Source organism: Columba livia, chromosome 8, assembly GCF_036013475.1.
Source record: "Columba livia isolate bColLiv1 breed racing homer chromosome 8, bColLiv1.pat.W.v2, whole genome shotgun sequence".
Lineage (NCBI taxonomy): Eukaryota > Metazoa > Chordata > Aves > Columbiformes > Columbidae > Columba > Columba livia.
Window position 1 is genome coordinate 20,328,877 of NC_088609.1, and position 16,713 is coordinate 20,345,589.

General features: G+C 44.8%; 1 protein-coding gene across 11 annotated transcripts in view; it reads right to left on the bottom strand.

Moving 5' to 3' along the window:
- The window catches only part of NTNG1 (netrin G1), a 156,113-nt gene extending 145,420 nt beyond the window's left edge, over positions 1–10,693 (bottom strand). For 2 of the 11 annotated variants that reach the window (XM_065072461.1, XM_065072458.1), the window contains exons 1-2: positions 10,073–10,693; positions 2,932–3,635 (exon numbers count right to left, since the gene is read on the bottom strand). In XM_065072461.1, coding sequence (XP_064928533.1) covers positions 2,932–3,177 — 246 coding nt within the window. In that variant the 5' untranslated portion in view covers positions 3,178–3,635; positions 10,073–10,693. Of the gene's footprint in view, positions 1–2,931; positions 3,636–8,611; positions 9,785–10,072 lie in introns of those variants that run through there. The other 9 variants (XM_065072464.1, XM_065072459.1, XM_065072462.1 and 6 more) reach the window with 8 other exon arrangements.
- Positions 10,694–16,713: the final 6,020 nt, after the last annotated feature.

Genomic DNA, 16,713 nt, shown 5'->3' on the forward strand with positions numbered 1-16,713 from the left:
CATCTCAGTCTGGTTGTGTTTCAGGGATATAATCTATACTACACTGATAGCTGACACAGACTCACAAGCTAGTACCTAAATCTGTGGTGAACAGAAAGTTACTAAACCTGATCAGAGAACTGATATAGAAACAAAACAGGAGGCTGCTTCAACCTCCACCTCTTCCTGTATAAGCAGTCCTGGCTGTTCGGCACCCTTGCTTATTGTTAGGATATCTGAAAGGATCCTCATCTCCTCCAAGACAGCATTAACCTGATTTCAATAACAAAACACCAGTACACACGTTTACCATGGAAATATTCAACACTTACAACAATAAAACTAAACATTTTTATGTCTGTTTGGCACTTTACCATGCTGAAAAGAAACCATTGGGTCTCCATCATTTCAAATTTGGGATTTTTTTAGTGAAAGGCCAAGCCTAACAGAAATGCATTCTTCCCCACTGCTTATCTTCTCCAAGTATGCCAGTGCTATCATAACTGACTTTCTAAAACTAAAAATGAGCACAAAAATAAAAGATCTAACTGAGAAATGCCAAAGGTTTACCCCTATAAATATGTAAAACCTCATTTTAAGAAAATGTATAATTTCTACATGTAGATACAGTACACAGACATGAAGCATTTTTAGGGATGAGAGTGCTCTACTGCTGTGTGATACCTCAGGAACATCAAATATTTCTGTCATTTTCCTAATGTTTCAAGTAAGTCAAGCCGTTACCATACATATCTGAATATAGTGTTATATGTACAATATAAATCTGCACTGAATGAAAATACAGCAGCTTATCATGTAGGAGTCAGTCACTCTACACTCACAGCACTAAATACACACCCTCACTGTGCGCTCGCTCTCTCCCCAGTTCTTCCTCTTTCCCTGCTTCTCACGTCAGGATTCTGATGGCCTTCTGCATCTCAAGGGCTTCAACAGCAAGCGAACTATGGTTGTAACCTCAGCTCATTCTCAAGCGAACTTTCATCCTCCATCAAAGACCTTGCTAGGTGAAATGTCTTCAGGGGGAGATCTAGCACCATTTTTAATACTTAATTAAAATGTCTTTTGGTTGTTTTGTTTTTTGTGTTTTGGTGTGTTGGTTGTTTTTTTTTTTTTTTTTAATTTGTATTTTTGTTGCTTTTTGTTTTGTTTTGTTTTTTTTTGTGTGGCATGGTGTTGTGTGTTTTTTTTTTTTTTGTTCTGTTTTGTTTTTTGGTTTAAAATAATTATTCTAACTAGAGAGTAGACTGATAACCAAGGCATTCAGAAACTTAAACACTTAAGACAGGAACTGCTGCAACGTTTATCTGCACTAAAAGGAAGAAACAAGTTTTGCTGGGCAGTTTATTCTGCATTAAAAGAACAACTTTTCTTATTCACTACAAGATGAGTTACTAAATGTCACTGATTGAGGGCTAAATCACAGCTATTATTATTGTGAGGGAGAAAATACATTTCAGGATAAAGAAAAAGACCATATTATACAGGGCATGTTGCTTTTGTTTCTAAACAGTGGCTGCTTGAAGCTACTTGGAGGTTTAAAGTGTTAAAGCCACATCAGCAGAGATGGATTAGTGGGCAGAGAGCACATGGTGCAGTCAAAGGTTCACAGTGAATATAATTTATTCACATAGCTCTGCAATTTATCACATGGCTGTTACCATAATGTATGTGGGAAGCAGCTTCATGTGTGCACATAATGCCCTAAATGTATATGTGGTTGGACCTGAACTCCTTACAGAACAGTAGTGGTTGAAAATGATACCATAAGGCATTTGAAAGCAAATTTCCTTCCTGTGGGGATGTTGTCACAAAGCAATGATGACTTGTACACAGGCAAATAAATATCTTTTAGACTTTTTTCAGTTACGATAACATCACTTACTAAAACTCATTAGATTTTTGAAATCTAAATTATGTAGGTAGTGATATATGTTCCCGGTGTTTCATTAATAGATTTAGGTACCTATGTTTTGCACCTCAAACTCATGTTTTTTAGTCAAGTAATACTATATTTTCAACTCAATAATTAACAAATATTCAGTGGCAAAGAAAATTCATTCTCCATGTCTGAAGGAGAAATAGGTTACCTACAAGCTGAAGATTTCCTTTAACTTGAATGACCTCTTACAGGATGATCTAGGAAACACTTTGGAGAACCACAGCTGTAAAAGGTTGATATATATAGCGTCTGCTCATTTCTTCATACCTGTACAGTTATTTACCAAGCTAAAATTTCCAAAACCAGTCTCAAATTTTAGAAGCATATGAATTAAGGGACTTGACTTTGGTCTTTTTTAGTTGGTTGGAATGCCTACAGTTTCAGTTAAAGAAGAAAGCTGTAAGTAGGTGGTAGAGGTGGCCCCCACCTGGAGGTGTGTCTTCCTCCACTGTCCATACATGCAGGTATGGACCTGCTGTGCCATAGCAAAGCTTCAGCAACACCTCCTGCAGCCATGTGGGCTTGCTGGAAAGACTCCACCAGCCCAGCTCCCACCACTTTTTAAGCTTCTGGAGTTTGAGTTTCTTAACAACAGTCTCATGTTTGGAAATGATGATGCATTATACCACTCTATGATGCTTTCAGGTGATTGTATTTGAAATAATTCACTCAAGTCTTTTGTGACCCAGGCAAACACACCCCAGCTATGGGTTAATGCTCTAGGAATTTTATGCTGCTTTCTTTTAAGTCATTAAAAGTTGACCTAGAAAGACATTGAATTCAGGCAAAATCATGTTAGGTCCCCATAAGCAGAACATCTCATTGCCCAGCTTAATGTGCTGCTCAGCATTTTGCTCAGCAGAACCTTTCACATTTGGAGTAAGATGCAGATTTTCTTGGATAATTACACGTGCACACTAGAGCTTCCATTTTGAAGCCATCTATCACAAATGTATACTCGCTAATTATGTAAAATGAAAAGCTTGCCTTACCATTGCGCAGAAAGTCTCAGGAGGATCTCCACACGTTATGTCTGGGGGATCCAGAGTCACTTTTACATATTTGATCATGTCTCTGGCTTCTGGCTGGCAGGCCATGTAATCCCATACTTTTCCTTCTTCTGTGTAAATCTGTGTCTTACATACATCATAGTGTCCCCACACAGAAGGGTAGTGCTGCATCACGGAGGATACGGTAACCCAGAGGGTGTGAAGTGACAGGAATCTTGACAAATACATTTCTAAATCCTTGTACGTCACCTTCGTAAGGAGGCTCAGTACTGGTATATGTGCAGTCTATAGATTATACATATACATACATATATATGTATATATTTTATAAAATAGGTTCCAAGTCAAACGTGAAGCATTAGGATAGAGTGTTCATTTCACTAATTGAAGACTTTGGTAGAAGTCACCTAGACCCCAATGACAGCTTTTCACAGCAATGCAGTGCTTGTCCTTTGTCTCATAACTTATCTGTCAGGGCTTCTTGTAAAAGATGTCCAATAGCAGATAATTTGCAAAGTTGCAGGTCTTCAGCTACACTGTCGATAACCCTGAGTGATCTTCCGTGTTCAGGGCTTGCAGGGGATACCCAGGCACACTGATAAATCAGTATCCGAAGCAAAAGGATGAGTGCCTACAGGCTGGTGTCTGTTTCTCATCAATCATTCTCTTCTTCTGGCACCAGCACCCTTTTAGAAACAATAAGAGTTAGAGTTATTGTCCAAGAATCAATGCATTACAAAATATGAGATATGTTGACATTTTGGAGGTTTGATGCAATATAAAGCAAACCGGTATAACATGGCTAACCTTTACCGTGGGTGCTGTGCTAGAATGAACAAACTACCAAAATCATTCACAGTGAAAAGTATTTTGACATGAAGGATCTAACTCTTCTCTAACAAAGACAGATTTATAACGTTCCAGGTGAGTTACAGGTTTATGTTTCCAAAACTGTATTTTCACCCTAGCAAAAACAGAGAGTGAACTACCAAGCAAAACCGTTGATCACAGAGGCAGGCAGGAGAGCAGGCAGCCCAGTTCTGCGGGGCAGCTGCAGGAAGGCTGTTTTATAATATATTAAAGTGACACAGAGGTGGGTAGCAGCACTACCAGGTGCTGATAGTCCCCTGATAAGATGACCTCAGCAAGCTCCAAAAGCCTTATCTTATGCATTTCTTAGTTGTGTTTGGGTTTTGGTTGGTTGTTTGTGTTTGGTGGGTGGTGTTTTGTGTTTTTTTGTTTTTTGGTTTTTTTTTTTTTTTTTTACTTTTATTTTTAATTTTTCTTTTTTTGTAACAGAGATATTGCATGCACACTTCCGTTTCCTTGAAATTTTTCATTAGTATTGGAAGAGCTTTGCTGCCTTTTTTTTTCTTTGAACTGTATTTTCTTATCACACTGATGATAAACTACTGATAAAGATAACGGTTCATTTGTAGGTTACTATAAGGATGCTCTCCCCCTCTGTTAGGGCAGTCTTATTTTCCTAGGTTTGTGGGTGGGGGGTACCTGTGTACTCAGTGTTTATTTCATAGCTGGTACATCCACTTTTCTCTCATCAGAAAACAGCTAGAAATTCCCTCAGTTTGTACCACCTCAATCATGTTATTGAAGGTACAAAATCCTAGGATGTTATTAAAATGACTAAAATATATATATTTGCTAAAAAACACAGGTAAAAATACAAATTATGTACAAGGGAAACTGCAAAGAGGGAGGAAGTACCCTAAGCATGGAGAAGGAAAACCAGGGCTAAGTACTCCAACTCTTTTCTCCCAGCCTGTGCCGGGCTTCAACCCATGCCAGCCAAGGATGGGGAGCTGGGACACAGGGCTCTCTGCAGGAGAAGGATTTCAGCCAGCCGCTGCAGCACCTCTGCACTCGTCTGGATGATAAAATCTCAGAAAACCCATCAGACAGAAATTAAGAAACAACCGTAAGTCACCACTTTCTGCAGCCTGCTTTGTTTGTTCCCAGTTTTAAATTACACCCAGTGTCATAAGCTCCCTTCTGTACCCCCAAGCCACAGGAAGGGTATATGACCTCATGAGCTCCTCAGCATGTTACTTTGGTAATACACATTTTTAAAACTTTAAAGCTATTCGCAAATGGCCTCCCTGTATTTAAATAATGCTTCATCTTAAATTGAGCTAAACTACAGACACTGTGAAATGCCAACAGATGGTTGAATTGTGTTTCCATAGCAAAGTAATTTACAATAATTGCTGTATGGACGTAAATGCAATTTTCTATTATATTCGTTTTATCAAGTGTTACCATACAACTCTCATATACTTTATCAGAATATGCAGAGAACATCTGAATTTTCATGCAATAACAATTCTTGATTAGTTCAAATATATTTAAGCTTCAAATCTGAATTTGACACAAAAGCAGGAATATCTAAGATCAAATTAAAATTAAATCTTTTTAAGAAGCACACTGTATAGTATTACTGTTTTGGTCAGTGACCTTACATCCTCTTTTTTTATTTTCAGTGGGAATGTTTACTTATTATATTGAAATTTAGTAATTCAGAGAACACTTTCTGTGTCATTCTAAAGACACCTTATGCACTATTCCTCTAGTCCTTTCCAATGTTTTCCCTATTTTGCAGGTGAAAAAAACCACCCCCAAACTCCATAGCTTAGAAATACTAAAGGGCAACAACTACTCTGCTAAAAAAGGAGCCAAATTATTTTAAATTTGTGACAAATCAAAACATACTCTGTATGGGAGAAGGCTTGGTCATAGCTGGAATTAACAGAAGGGGAATATCATGTTTCTGTGTAGAAATAAGAAGTTACTGTTTCATTATCTTTAGACTAAAAGCCTGTATATTCAGGCAAAAGTAGATTTGTTTTCTTTATTGTTTTCCTTGATAGCTCTTCAGTTGCCCAGACCCTTTTATAACTGCTGAGACTTGGATCCACTAATAAACAGGACTGGAATAGATTAAAATAACGTGAAACAAGCCCCTACCTTAGCACAGTGTGCTAAAATACTTCCCATATAACGAATTCTCATTAAAGTAAGCTAGAGTCATAATGATGGTCATTATACAGAATTATAGACTAAAACATCGATCGAATTTAGTGCACTGACAACGAAAAAGTGCAGAGGAGCGCAAGACATCTGAGCATTAGGCAGCTGTAGCAGTGTACGACAAACGTTCCTGACAAGAAGCAGCCAATTACAGCTTAAATTTCTGGCATATAACTGGTTCTGATTAATAGTTTTCCATTACATTACAGACATATTATTAATGTATTAAAAATGTCAAGCTTTGGCAAGAACTAATACAGCATGGCTCAGTTAGTCTGCAATATCTTCTTTTAATGAGCTTCCATTGATACAGATAAATATATTGACCAAAGCACTTTAAGGATCATATGCTGAGCACTGCTGGGGTTTTTCTGATGGAGCTATACAATTTGTCTTGCTTTTACTTGTTCCTGCAGAGTCACTTATGCTATGCATTCTACATTTCAGTGTTCTATTCCTAAGGACACATCTATTTGAATCATTCCATAAAAACAAACAAAAACCCCACAACCAAAAACGTTTAGAATAACATTTCTCAAGTTTACAGCTGTACCAGTTGCATAGCACAAAGCTTCTAGACGTAGGCAACACAAAGCAATGTTTTTTGTCCCCTGTAAAGCCTGTGCCTTTGACCTTACAAAAAAGCAATTAAACAAATCAGGAACAACTCATGTATGGTGCCTCAATCCCCTGAAACCCACTGCGCTCTGCTAGTCACATACCCCAGGTGTTAGGGGGCCATGCAGCTGGCAAAGAGGGGGAGCAGCACCATCCTTACTGACTGAGGGTGAGGGAAAGGGGAACTGCTGGGAGAACATTAGGTAAAGTATGCAAAGCCTTTGGAGCATGGTGTTCCTGAAGATCTCCATTGTGGGGCAATAGCGGTATGGACTGCAGGACATTTCGAGCCTTGAACATTCCCATGTGTTATAGCCTCTGATAATATGTAAAATGCTGACAGACACATGGGAGGTACCAGTGTCAAAGGCCATTTCTGCTGTGTCTGCCATCCCCCAGAGCCCTGCTCTGTCTGCAAAGTGCTGGACGCTCAGGCCACGGTGACTGTGTTATAGCCGTTTGAGAAGAATGGCACACAGCTGATCCCCCAGACTAAAATCAGCTGTGAAGGCAGCTCTGAGCGCATGCATCCCCTTCCAGGTGGGTAAGTCACACCTCACGCTGCAGCTTGAGCAGATACCCCCTTCACAAACCAGCTAAAATGCATCTTGGCAGAATGGGTGCTAGTAAAGAACTTCAGGTCTCGTCAGGGGTTGTTAGAAAACACTTCTCCTCTTTTTCTTTCCGTCACTGTGAAAATCCACTCCATTCCCCAAATCACTCCCTCAGCACAAACAGTGTTGATTTGGTTCAAATTAGAACACAAGAGGTTCCACTTAAATTTGAGAAGAAACTTCTTCTCAGTAAGTGTAACAGAGCACTGGAACAGGCTGCCCAGGGAGGTTGTGGAGTCCCCTACTCTGGAGACATTCAAAACCTGCCTGGACGCCCTCCTGTGTAACCTCATCTAGGTGTTCCTGCTCCGGCAGGGGGATTGGACTAGATGATCTTTCGAGGTCCCTTCCAATCCCTAACATTCTGTGATTCTGTGACACACTATGCAAGCTCCCTGCTGGGAAGTCCCTGTGCCTGCTGGGAGCCCACTGTGGGCTCCTGGCCTCCCTTTTTGGCAAACAGCAGGTAAAGGAGGTAATAAAATAGCAAGGGATTGCCTCTCACATAGAATGTGCATTTGATAAAGTGTAAACTGCCACTGTGCACAAGTAAGAATGAGAGCCAAATCCCCAGTAATTATAATGGATGGCAGCCTGAGGAGAACGGGCTAAAATTATGAAGCACAGCAAGGGGTCCTGGCTGTAACCTCCCAGCATTGGCACCTCCAGAACAGGTTTGTTTTTTTTTTTTTTTTTCCAAAGGATACATGTTTTAAGTTTTTATCCTTAACAGCTTCACCAGATGAATGTATCTAATCCAGGTCAGATAAAAAGATCCTTTGTGTCCACTCCAGTTATGAATTATTTAAAGGCAGTTTACAATGTATAAAAGTACTTGCGAGTTAAAATATTTAATAAAAAACAAGTGGTTTATACCTTGCTACACCTAGAAAACTTGAGAACCTGGCACATGTAAAGCTCCAATATTTAAAATAAACCCATACTAGCCTCTTTTATAAATGCAAAATTATTCAGCTACGCAAAGAGAAAGGGACCCTGTACTTAATGATTTTATACACACCTTCCATCATACTTGCATGAAATACAGTATATTCCAAACAACTGCTGTGGTGCCTTTGGATTCAAATGCTGCTCCAAAGTTTAGGTTCTATTTTTATCTGGCTTATTTAACTATTTAGCAGAAAAATATTTCTTTGCCTCAGGAGGAATTTAAAATGTCAATACCTATTGGCTGAAGAAAATAAAATGCAGCATTCTGCTAGAAAACAACTGGGAATCAGCACTATACTTAAAATATTTCTGGTTTTCCTACATAATTCTTTGCTGAGTGACACCTACTGCCATTATTTGACAGGTACCATCAGCTGTCAGCATATAGAGTAAAAGCACTCCAGCTACTAAAATTTTAGAGCCTTCATACTTACCTGTTTTAAGTTCTTCCTCCAGAATCTTTATAATTGTGGCTTCTTGCCTCAGATATCTCTGTACCTATTATCAATCTGTTCTGCCAGTTTTTTTCCCCCAGAGGTAGCATTTGGAGCAGTTGCAGGTTTTTTTTATCGTTATTTTTCACCCTCAATAAGGTAATACCCACTCCTCAAGCAGTGTATCCTGGGTACAGGGCTACCAGGCTTTCAAGTTGTGATGTGGGTGATGTCTTTCAAACTGCAAGTTCTTAGCCTAAAAAATGAATGAAAACGAAAGCCTACTGGACCCTAAATTTGTTCTGTGCTATTGCTGGATTTTATATACGGAGCTAGAAAGTTCATGCCACTTCTTATCAGTGTCACAGGGCTGAGGGTGGATAGGAAAGTCCATGACTCCATGAGAATATTCCTACTAACTGCTGGAATCGCTCTGGTAAACATCCTTTAAAACTCCAAAAATATGCCAGAAATAAATATTTCTTTGTTTCCAAAAAACCCCAAAATGAAACAACCCCCACAAGCACACAAAAAAACAGGCCAGGGAAAGTTCTGCTGTGGTTTTCTTCCCTTCAACTGGCTGCCCAGGCCACAGCTTCTCATCCTTAACCGCATTGTCCTTAGGCATGACAATGATTTATTCCCTCTTTAAAAGCATCTCCGCTGTTTGTTTCACTCACTGTCTCTGCTAACATCTCCACAGAAGTCAGGCTGGCTCCTAGAACATCAGATCCGGAATATTGAGAAGTTGATTGCAGAACAATAAAAGTATATTCAGCAGAGGCAGAAAATGCACATGCACGAACTTTGAAAGTACAAAAGCATCTGTTTTATCGGGTTTAGCTGATCTGCACCGCTCACCACCATGTGGGGTTTCTTAGAGGCTTTTTGTGTGTGAGCGGTTAGAAAAGCCGCCTGCAGTTTCCGATGCCAGGGAGGGAACTGTTTCCAGGTTCAGCACCAGTGACCTGTCCGCAGCTCCCCGGCCAGCGCGGCTGCTCCCGGCACCACCGCCCTCGCTTAAACGGGACTTTCGTTCTTCCTCGCCCCCGTCGGGCGGAAAAATGCGCGCAGAGGGGCGGGTGCCGGCGCGCGGGCCGGGCCCCTCCCTCGGGATTCTCCCACCGCCCGCGCGCCGCGGCCGCGCCCCTTCAAAGCCCGGCGCGAGGCCCGGGGGACCCGACCCCAGCTCCGCGGAGGAGGCAGAGCCGCGCAGGTACCAGCGCCGCGCAGGTACCGCCCCGCCCCGGTCCCGGCCCCCGCCGCGTTTCGCTCCGCGCGGGCGGCAGGGGGCGCGCGGCCCGCGCCGATCCGCCCTCGGTCCGCGGCCCGGGCCTCCCGTGGGAGGTGGGGGGACACGGTGGGGGACGCCGCGCACACAGCGGCATAGCATAGAGCCGGGCCGCGCAGCCCCGCGTCCCATCCCATCCCGGCGTGCGCGGGGTTGCGGGCGGTACTCACCCCTCGAGCTCGCCCTCGCCTCACCGCGGGGCGGCGCGGAGCTGCCGCGGCGCCGGGACGTGCTGGGGCTCCCTCGGCGGCGGCATGAGGGGCCGCGGGGCGGGCGGGGTGCGCTTCTCCCCGAGAAAGTTGCCGGCGGGGCGCGAGGGCTCGGCGGGGCGCAGGCGGCCGGCCCTAGGCACTTGTCGGCGTCGAAGTTTGGCGGTGCGCGGGCGGCGGGCGATGAGCGGCGGGTCGGGCGAGCGGCTGGGCGGGCGGGCTGCCGCTCTCCTCCGGCGCTCGGCGGTGCGCGGGCGCGCAGACCATCGCCGCGGGCGCCGCGCAGGTGCTGCCCGCCGGGGCTGCCCGCCCGTCGCCGCCTCTCAGGGCGGGGGCGTCCCCGCGCGGAGCGGCCGCTGCATGAGGCGCTACGCGCGGGGCTGCGGCGCGCGGGTTTCCGGCCGCGCGGCCAAACTTCGGGCGGCGGCGGCGCCTCCTCACTTCGGAGCGAGCTCCTCGCGACTGCCGGCGCGCGGGGCGGCGGCGGCTACCCCACCTCCGGGCCCGCGCCACGCGCGGCCCTAGCGCCGCCGCCGCGCCCGCCCCCCCGCCGCCGCGCTCCCCGCCCCGCCGCCCCCGCCGAGCGCACCGCCGCGGCGGGGGAGGGAGGGCACCCTCGGCGCCGCCCGCCCCGCGCAGGGGACCCGCAGCCCTCCTGTCCTCAGCCCCGGTGGGAACGGGAGCCGCCCAGCCCGGCAGCGCCGCTCCGGCGGGGCTGCGGCTGATCCGTTCCCGCTGGAGCAGCCTTAATTTTCCTTTTGGATTTCGGGTTCAGCCCGGTAACGCGCACACGGAGGCCGCCTGAAGTGCTTCTGCTGTCCGAGCCCGGACGGGCTGAGCCTAGCGCCCTCCCGCAGCGGCGCTCGGGCGCGGGGACAGGGCAGCGTCTCGCCCGCCCCGCCGGAGGGTCCCTCCGCAGGGCTGGAGGTGCCTGGAAAGCGCTGGTCTCTTCTCTGCCCACAGCACCAAAGTGCCAGCGAAACAGAGAGAGCGCGTTACTTGTGCTGTTGTGGTGCTACTATGACCGCCTCGCTCGTACCAGCTCTTCTGGGCTCCAGAAAGATGTGAAAACTCCGGCTGCACGGTGTGCTTTGCCTGTCCAGTTCCCTCCTGCACCCGCTTTGCTTCTGTTGTTTGTATGAGAGGCGTACACAGTTCTTCCCTTCAGACTTCTCCAGGCTGTAAAACGGTGTCTAATAATGATTAGTGAGTCCCGTGTAGGAATTGTGCTTACTCCTAGCAACTACCTGGTTACTGAATTTGACTGACTCCAGATGCCAGCTCTGGGAAGCCAGGCACTGGCTGTATTGTGAACGCCCAGGAGCCTGCGTGTTTTGCATTTTAAGAAGTGTTAAATGCATTTATGTAGGTAATGTTACCAGTGTATTTGGCTGACAAAATTTGGCATTTTGAAGTGCCAGTGTGTAACCAGATGGATTTCTGGTAGACTAACAGACTTGTTCTCCTTTTGGGCTGTGGAATCTGTTAGGTTGTGTAAATAACTGGCAGGATCCATTGAGAAGGACTTTTTACTTCTTCCCTTTATGGACAGGTAAACCAGCAGAATCAAAAGTATGCCTTCTAGTTCCTCCCAGCTTTTGTTTTCTCATGTGGGCAGTGGTGTTGCTTTGCACTTTCCATTCGTCCTCTGGCATCTCTGTGGCTGTGTTAGCAGAGGTGCCACATACATGGAAAAGCCCTTTGTGTAGGAAAGCCAGGAATGATCAAAGGGGTGGGGAAATTTAACTTTGGGGTTTTTCAGCCCCTAAAGCAGTTCTTGCTCTGTTTGCAGCCTCCTGGTGCAGGAAAATTGTCCTTGAGCTGGTACAAAAGGATAGAAGATGAAAATCAGTAGTTTTCTTTTACAACTTGAGCTGGAAGTGTGTCAGGCATCAAGGGTCCTCAGGGTCTTTTGTAAAGGAAAGGGGCATAGTTTCACTGCAGTTGAAAGAAATGGGTTGTTTCCCTATTTACAAGATGGATGGCTGTATGGCAAAATGCAAGACACTGTATGCAGTGAGCCAAGTCCCTGCAGCAGTACGTGCGGGTGGACCAGCCCCTCTGCCCATGACAGCTGTTGGGGACGTTTGCCCAGAGGTGCCCCAGGCTGGTGGCTTTGGCTGGCTGCAGGCAGGTCTGGCTTGGCTGTTTGCAGATGCTGCAAGGTGAAGGCTTTGTGACTGCTTGATGATGGCTCTCTTGCTTTATTCTTGAATTGGGAAGAGAAAGCCTCCTTTCCATGCATGGAGAGCACAGCTCTTCATGTTATGATAATGCCAGCGACAGAGGTGTACTTGGTGGACAGCAGAAATGAGCATGCCATACGCACCCACTCTGCACCTTGTGCTGCTCAGGTGATGTGCCCTAAACATTACCTACGAGGTAGTGTTGGAAGTTTCCCGTCCTCTGTGCCAGGTCTTTGGCCTGTCTGCTGAGACTATCTCTTGGCTGGTGGGACTGGCTGTCCACAAAGATTAAAGGCAGAACCAAGTCATTTGATATGTCAAACATCATTAAGTTCTTATTGCTAATGATATTAGCCCCTACTGTATCAAAGCTGGAGCAGCTGGTTTGAGTGCAGTGTCTCCAAGTCTGAGATCAGATGTCCCATACTGGTAAAAATGATGGCCAAAAATCAAATCCAGTCCGACAATGAGGCCAGACTTCACAGCTGAATTTCAAGCTCATCAGAAAAAGGGATCTGATTTAAATTCTTTGTCAAAGGCTGTTGCAAGGATGGAAAAGCAGATGGAATTCAGCAGCTAGAGGAGACTTCCCTGTGTTGTTTTTGTTCTTGTTGGAGTCATAAACTAGAATAAAATGGGGAAAGGATGATGCCTTTTAAATCACCCTGAAAATAATGCACGAATGCCTGTATTGAATTTCTGACTCCATTTAGTAGTGAGTAACAGTTGTTCACATGTAAATGGACTGGGCAACTTGCTGCCACATCACCTTGAGACTGGTCTTTAGCAGGATTCCTAAAGCAGATTTGATATTTAGACAGAAATAAGATTATAAATATTCCATTCTAATTTTGGTTAAAGGTAAAGGCTACTGCAGGTCCCACTACCTGCCTTACTAGGTTGGAAATTGGCTAAAACGAAGATTTAGCCAGTCATTAAATACCAAAGGATGGAAAGTCACAAAACTGCAAATGCGTTATCTTGAAAGTGCTTCCAGCAGTATTTCTTATGTCTTCCCAGTAATAGCTGGTATCGGCCTCTAGCGGAATGAGGGAAAGGGATTAATTTTTGATTACTGGCCTGAACATGGGAGCACCTATGCCTGTTAGGATACTCCTTGCTACAAGGCATAATTTCTACTGGAAGCAGCATAAATTGCTGACACAGAAGTGGTATCACTGATTACAAACTTTTCTGTGAAACACCAGCTGAACTGCGAGTTTTTAACCAAGTCCTAAACCTAATCAAGCTTTGCATGATTTCAAGCTGCAGTTTAGATATTTAATGCATCCCCTCATGTGCAATTATGAACCTTTTATTACCTGCTCTAGTCCGAGTTGACCTCTAATAATACAGCAGAATTATTTTACAGATGCATTTCATGCAGCAGAGGACCACTGCACTGGACAGCAGCAGAGTCCTCTGGCTTTACCTGAAGTAGCAGGTGTCCCTGGAAAAGTGTTTGGAGTCACAGTCAGTAGTGGTATCGGAGGCCTGAAGTGAAATATGTGGACACTGACGTGATGCAGTTGCTGAGGCCTGACCTCAAAACAAAGAGGCTGATCATGGTGGGGCTGGTGCCCTGGCAGGGCAGCAGGATCAGGCAGTGGGTACAGCCGCTCAGGGCTGAGCGGTGGCAGGGGAGGTCCTGCTGCGTGAAGCGGGGGTCTCTGTGCTGTGGAGCTGCTGCCCGCTCCATGTGCTGCTCTGCTCCGCCAGCACAGTACACGCACATTTCTGAACTTCTTTTGCTGTCAGCTAAAGGAGTTTTGCAAAGGTTTTGCAAAGCAGCAGGCAAGAGGTGCTGGAGGCAAGAGCAGGAGGAGTGCTAGTTTGCCCCTGCCTCTCCCTGCTGGCCTGAGACAGGGGTAGAAATAGCCAAGAAATAGCAAACTCTCCCAGAGGCAGAGCTTGTGTGTCCACTTTATTGCTGGTTTGCCCACAGTAGTTTAACCTTCTATAAAGTCAAGTGGTTGGTGAGGATTTGAATGTTGGTCTGGACTTGCAACTTTAGTGCCTCCAGCAGCGTATTTTCCAGCAGAATGATTGGAAAACTGTATTGAGATAAATGACAAAATCAAAAGATTTCTGCATTTGTGCAGGCAGGGGGACAAATCCTGACTCTATTCAGAAAGACAGCAAAAAGGCAGACATCTCCAAGCAGTGTTTTGCCACTGCTTGAGCTCTAAAACAGCTTGAAGGCAGCGGACAGGGAGGCTACTGAAAAAAAAGAATGTCACCCCTTGCTCTTAAACCTCCATCACAGTACGCTTTGCAAGAGGTTTTCTCTGAGCAGGTTGAATGGCAGAACAGAAAGATGCTGGCAGCTACAAGTGCCTAGTCTAGACCAGGACTTCCATCATAGTGCTCTGCCCAGAGCCAACCCATCTAGCTGCGCTGGGAAGTTTTGATGGAAAAGGCCAGTGGAGGCACGCAGCACTCTCAAAAGCCCTCCAGCCCCTGAGTAAGGTAATCTGGGCGGCCACCTGGGAGTATGATGTTGCACTGATGAGCATTACACAGAGAGATATGTGAGTCTGACATCCTACTCCTGCCTCAATTTCCATATGGCTTGATAATGACTTTTTCTCCTTAGAGAGTAAGGAGATCTTTCCCAATCATGTTTCAGGGCTGAAAGCTACTCTGAACAGGACATCCTGGTCTGAAATCTTGAAAATGGGTATGTATGAAATCTGGGAGAGAGGCTACCTCATCAGCAGGGTTTTTCATTTGACTGGGATTATTTCCTTATGGCAGGGTGCAGGACCCCATAACTTATTCCTCACTTTAGGATAGAAAATGAACCATTTCAGGTCTCCTGGGAGAAGTGCTGTTGTAATTCCTGAGCAGATCTCTGGAGAATGAGGACAAAGGAGTTGCATGAGGTGTGCCCTCAGTGAGAAGGCAAAGTCAGTTATTTGATATACAAAGGGTTATTCTTAAATATTGGACTTGTTGATTCAGAGGTGCATGTAAATTACAGACTGGATTTCCACTCGCAGGATGAAAAACGTTTTGTCCTAATAATAAATACCAAATCTCTGCTGTTTCCATTTACATAACACACATGACACAATGTGTAAATCCTTGACAATATTTTTTCAGAATTTAGCAGCTTGTTTTTCTGCAAACATAAACATTTATTTTTGGTGTTAATAATTAATAATATGCCACATGCCCATAATAAATGCAAAACCTAATCTTGTATAGACATAAATGTGTCTGCCAAAGTGGTCTTTCTATGCTGTAAATGACTTTCACAAAGTGGTAGCATACATCCTATTTTCAATCACTCGTGATTTGTTTTGTGAACAAACATGTCATTAAACTAAACGTTTTCCTTTGAAAAGAACTAATACTTCACACATTCTTTTTTTTTTTTTTTCAGAAGAAAATTAGTCTATAATTATTAAAAAAGATGAAGTGGCTAATATCAAAATCCCAGCAATGGAGGGATGGGAACGTGAGATACAAGAGCATCAGTGCTCATCACTGCAGTGGAAAGAGTGAAGCGACCTCTTGGGGTCAAAGTCACTCTTGCGGTTGGGCAGAGAATGACTCCACATGGCGCAGAACAAGATACTAGAGTGGTGCAGAGTGGCAGATGTAGGTACACCCTTCTCTCACCTACTGATTCCTCTCTTCGGAGCTCAGTATTTTTAGGTTTTATTATTTCATAGAAACCAGCAGTAGCTGGGTAACCTCCTGACAAAGCCTTTGGGTTGTATTGCTCTTAATGGCTGTCCCACTGGCGGCTGGCAACACAGCTGCTCTAGGTTATGGTGTGACGGCCCTTCCTGACTGTGAGCACAGCCAGCAGCAGCCACCGGGCTGAGAGCTCTGCTCATGAGCCCCACTCAACAAATTGCATCGTGTTTTAACACTGGTAAAAGATGGAATGTAGTTTGTCTTCTCATCAGTCCAGCCACATGTAACTTCGGTTTGCTAAACTGCACTGGAAATAGCTGGCTTTCCAGAGGAGGTTGAGCTGACGTTTTGGGAAAGGTAGTGATATGCTCATACCAGAGGCTGTTTTATTAGTCTGTTGTGTGAAGACTTTATAGTTTCTGTGCTTGTTCTGCTCTTATTCATTCTGTTCCAACCAACTGATAACTCTCATCTTTGTCGAAGATTTAGCTATTCAGTTCATTGGTTATGGTTAGCAGTGTGGATGACGTGAGGGTGCCCAGAAATTTGTCAAACCATCCAGAAAAACTAAACCTTAATATTCCAGCATGAAATAAGAGAGGAGATGGAAGAGATTTATCTGGAGCATTTTCACGTTATCATTATGCATTCTGTAGAAGACAAAGATCATAAAAGTCCAATTGCTATTCATGGGCCAGCCCTTATTGATCAAATGAAAATAGAGTGCCCTAATGAGGGTGGTTTCAGAGTAACCAGGCTGTGCTGACT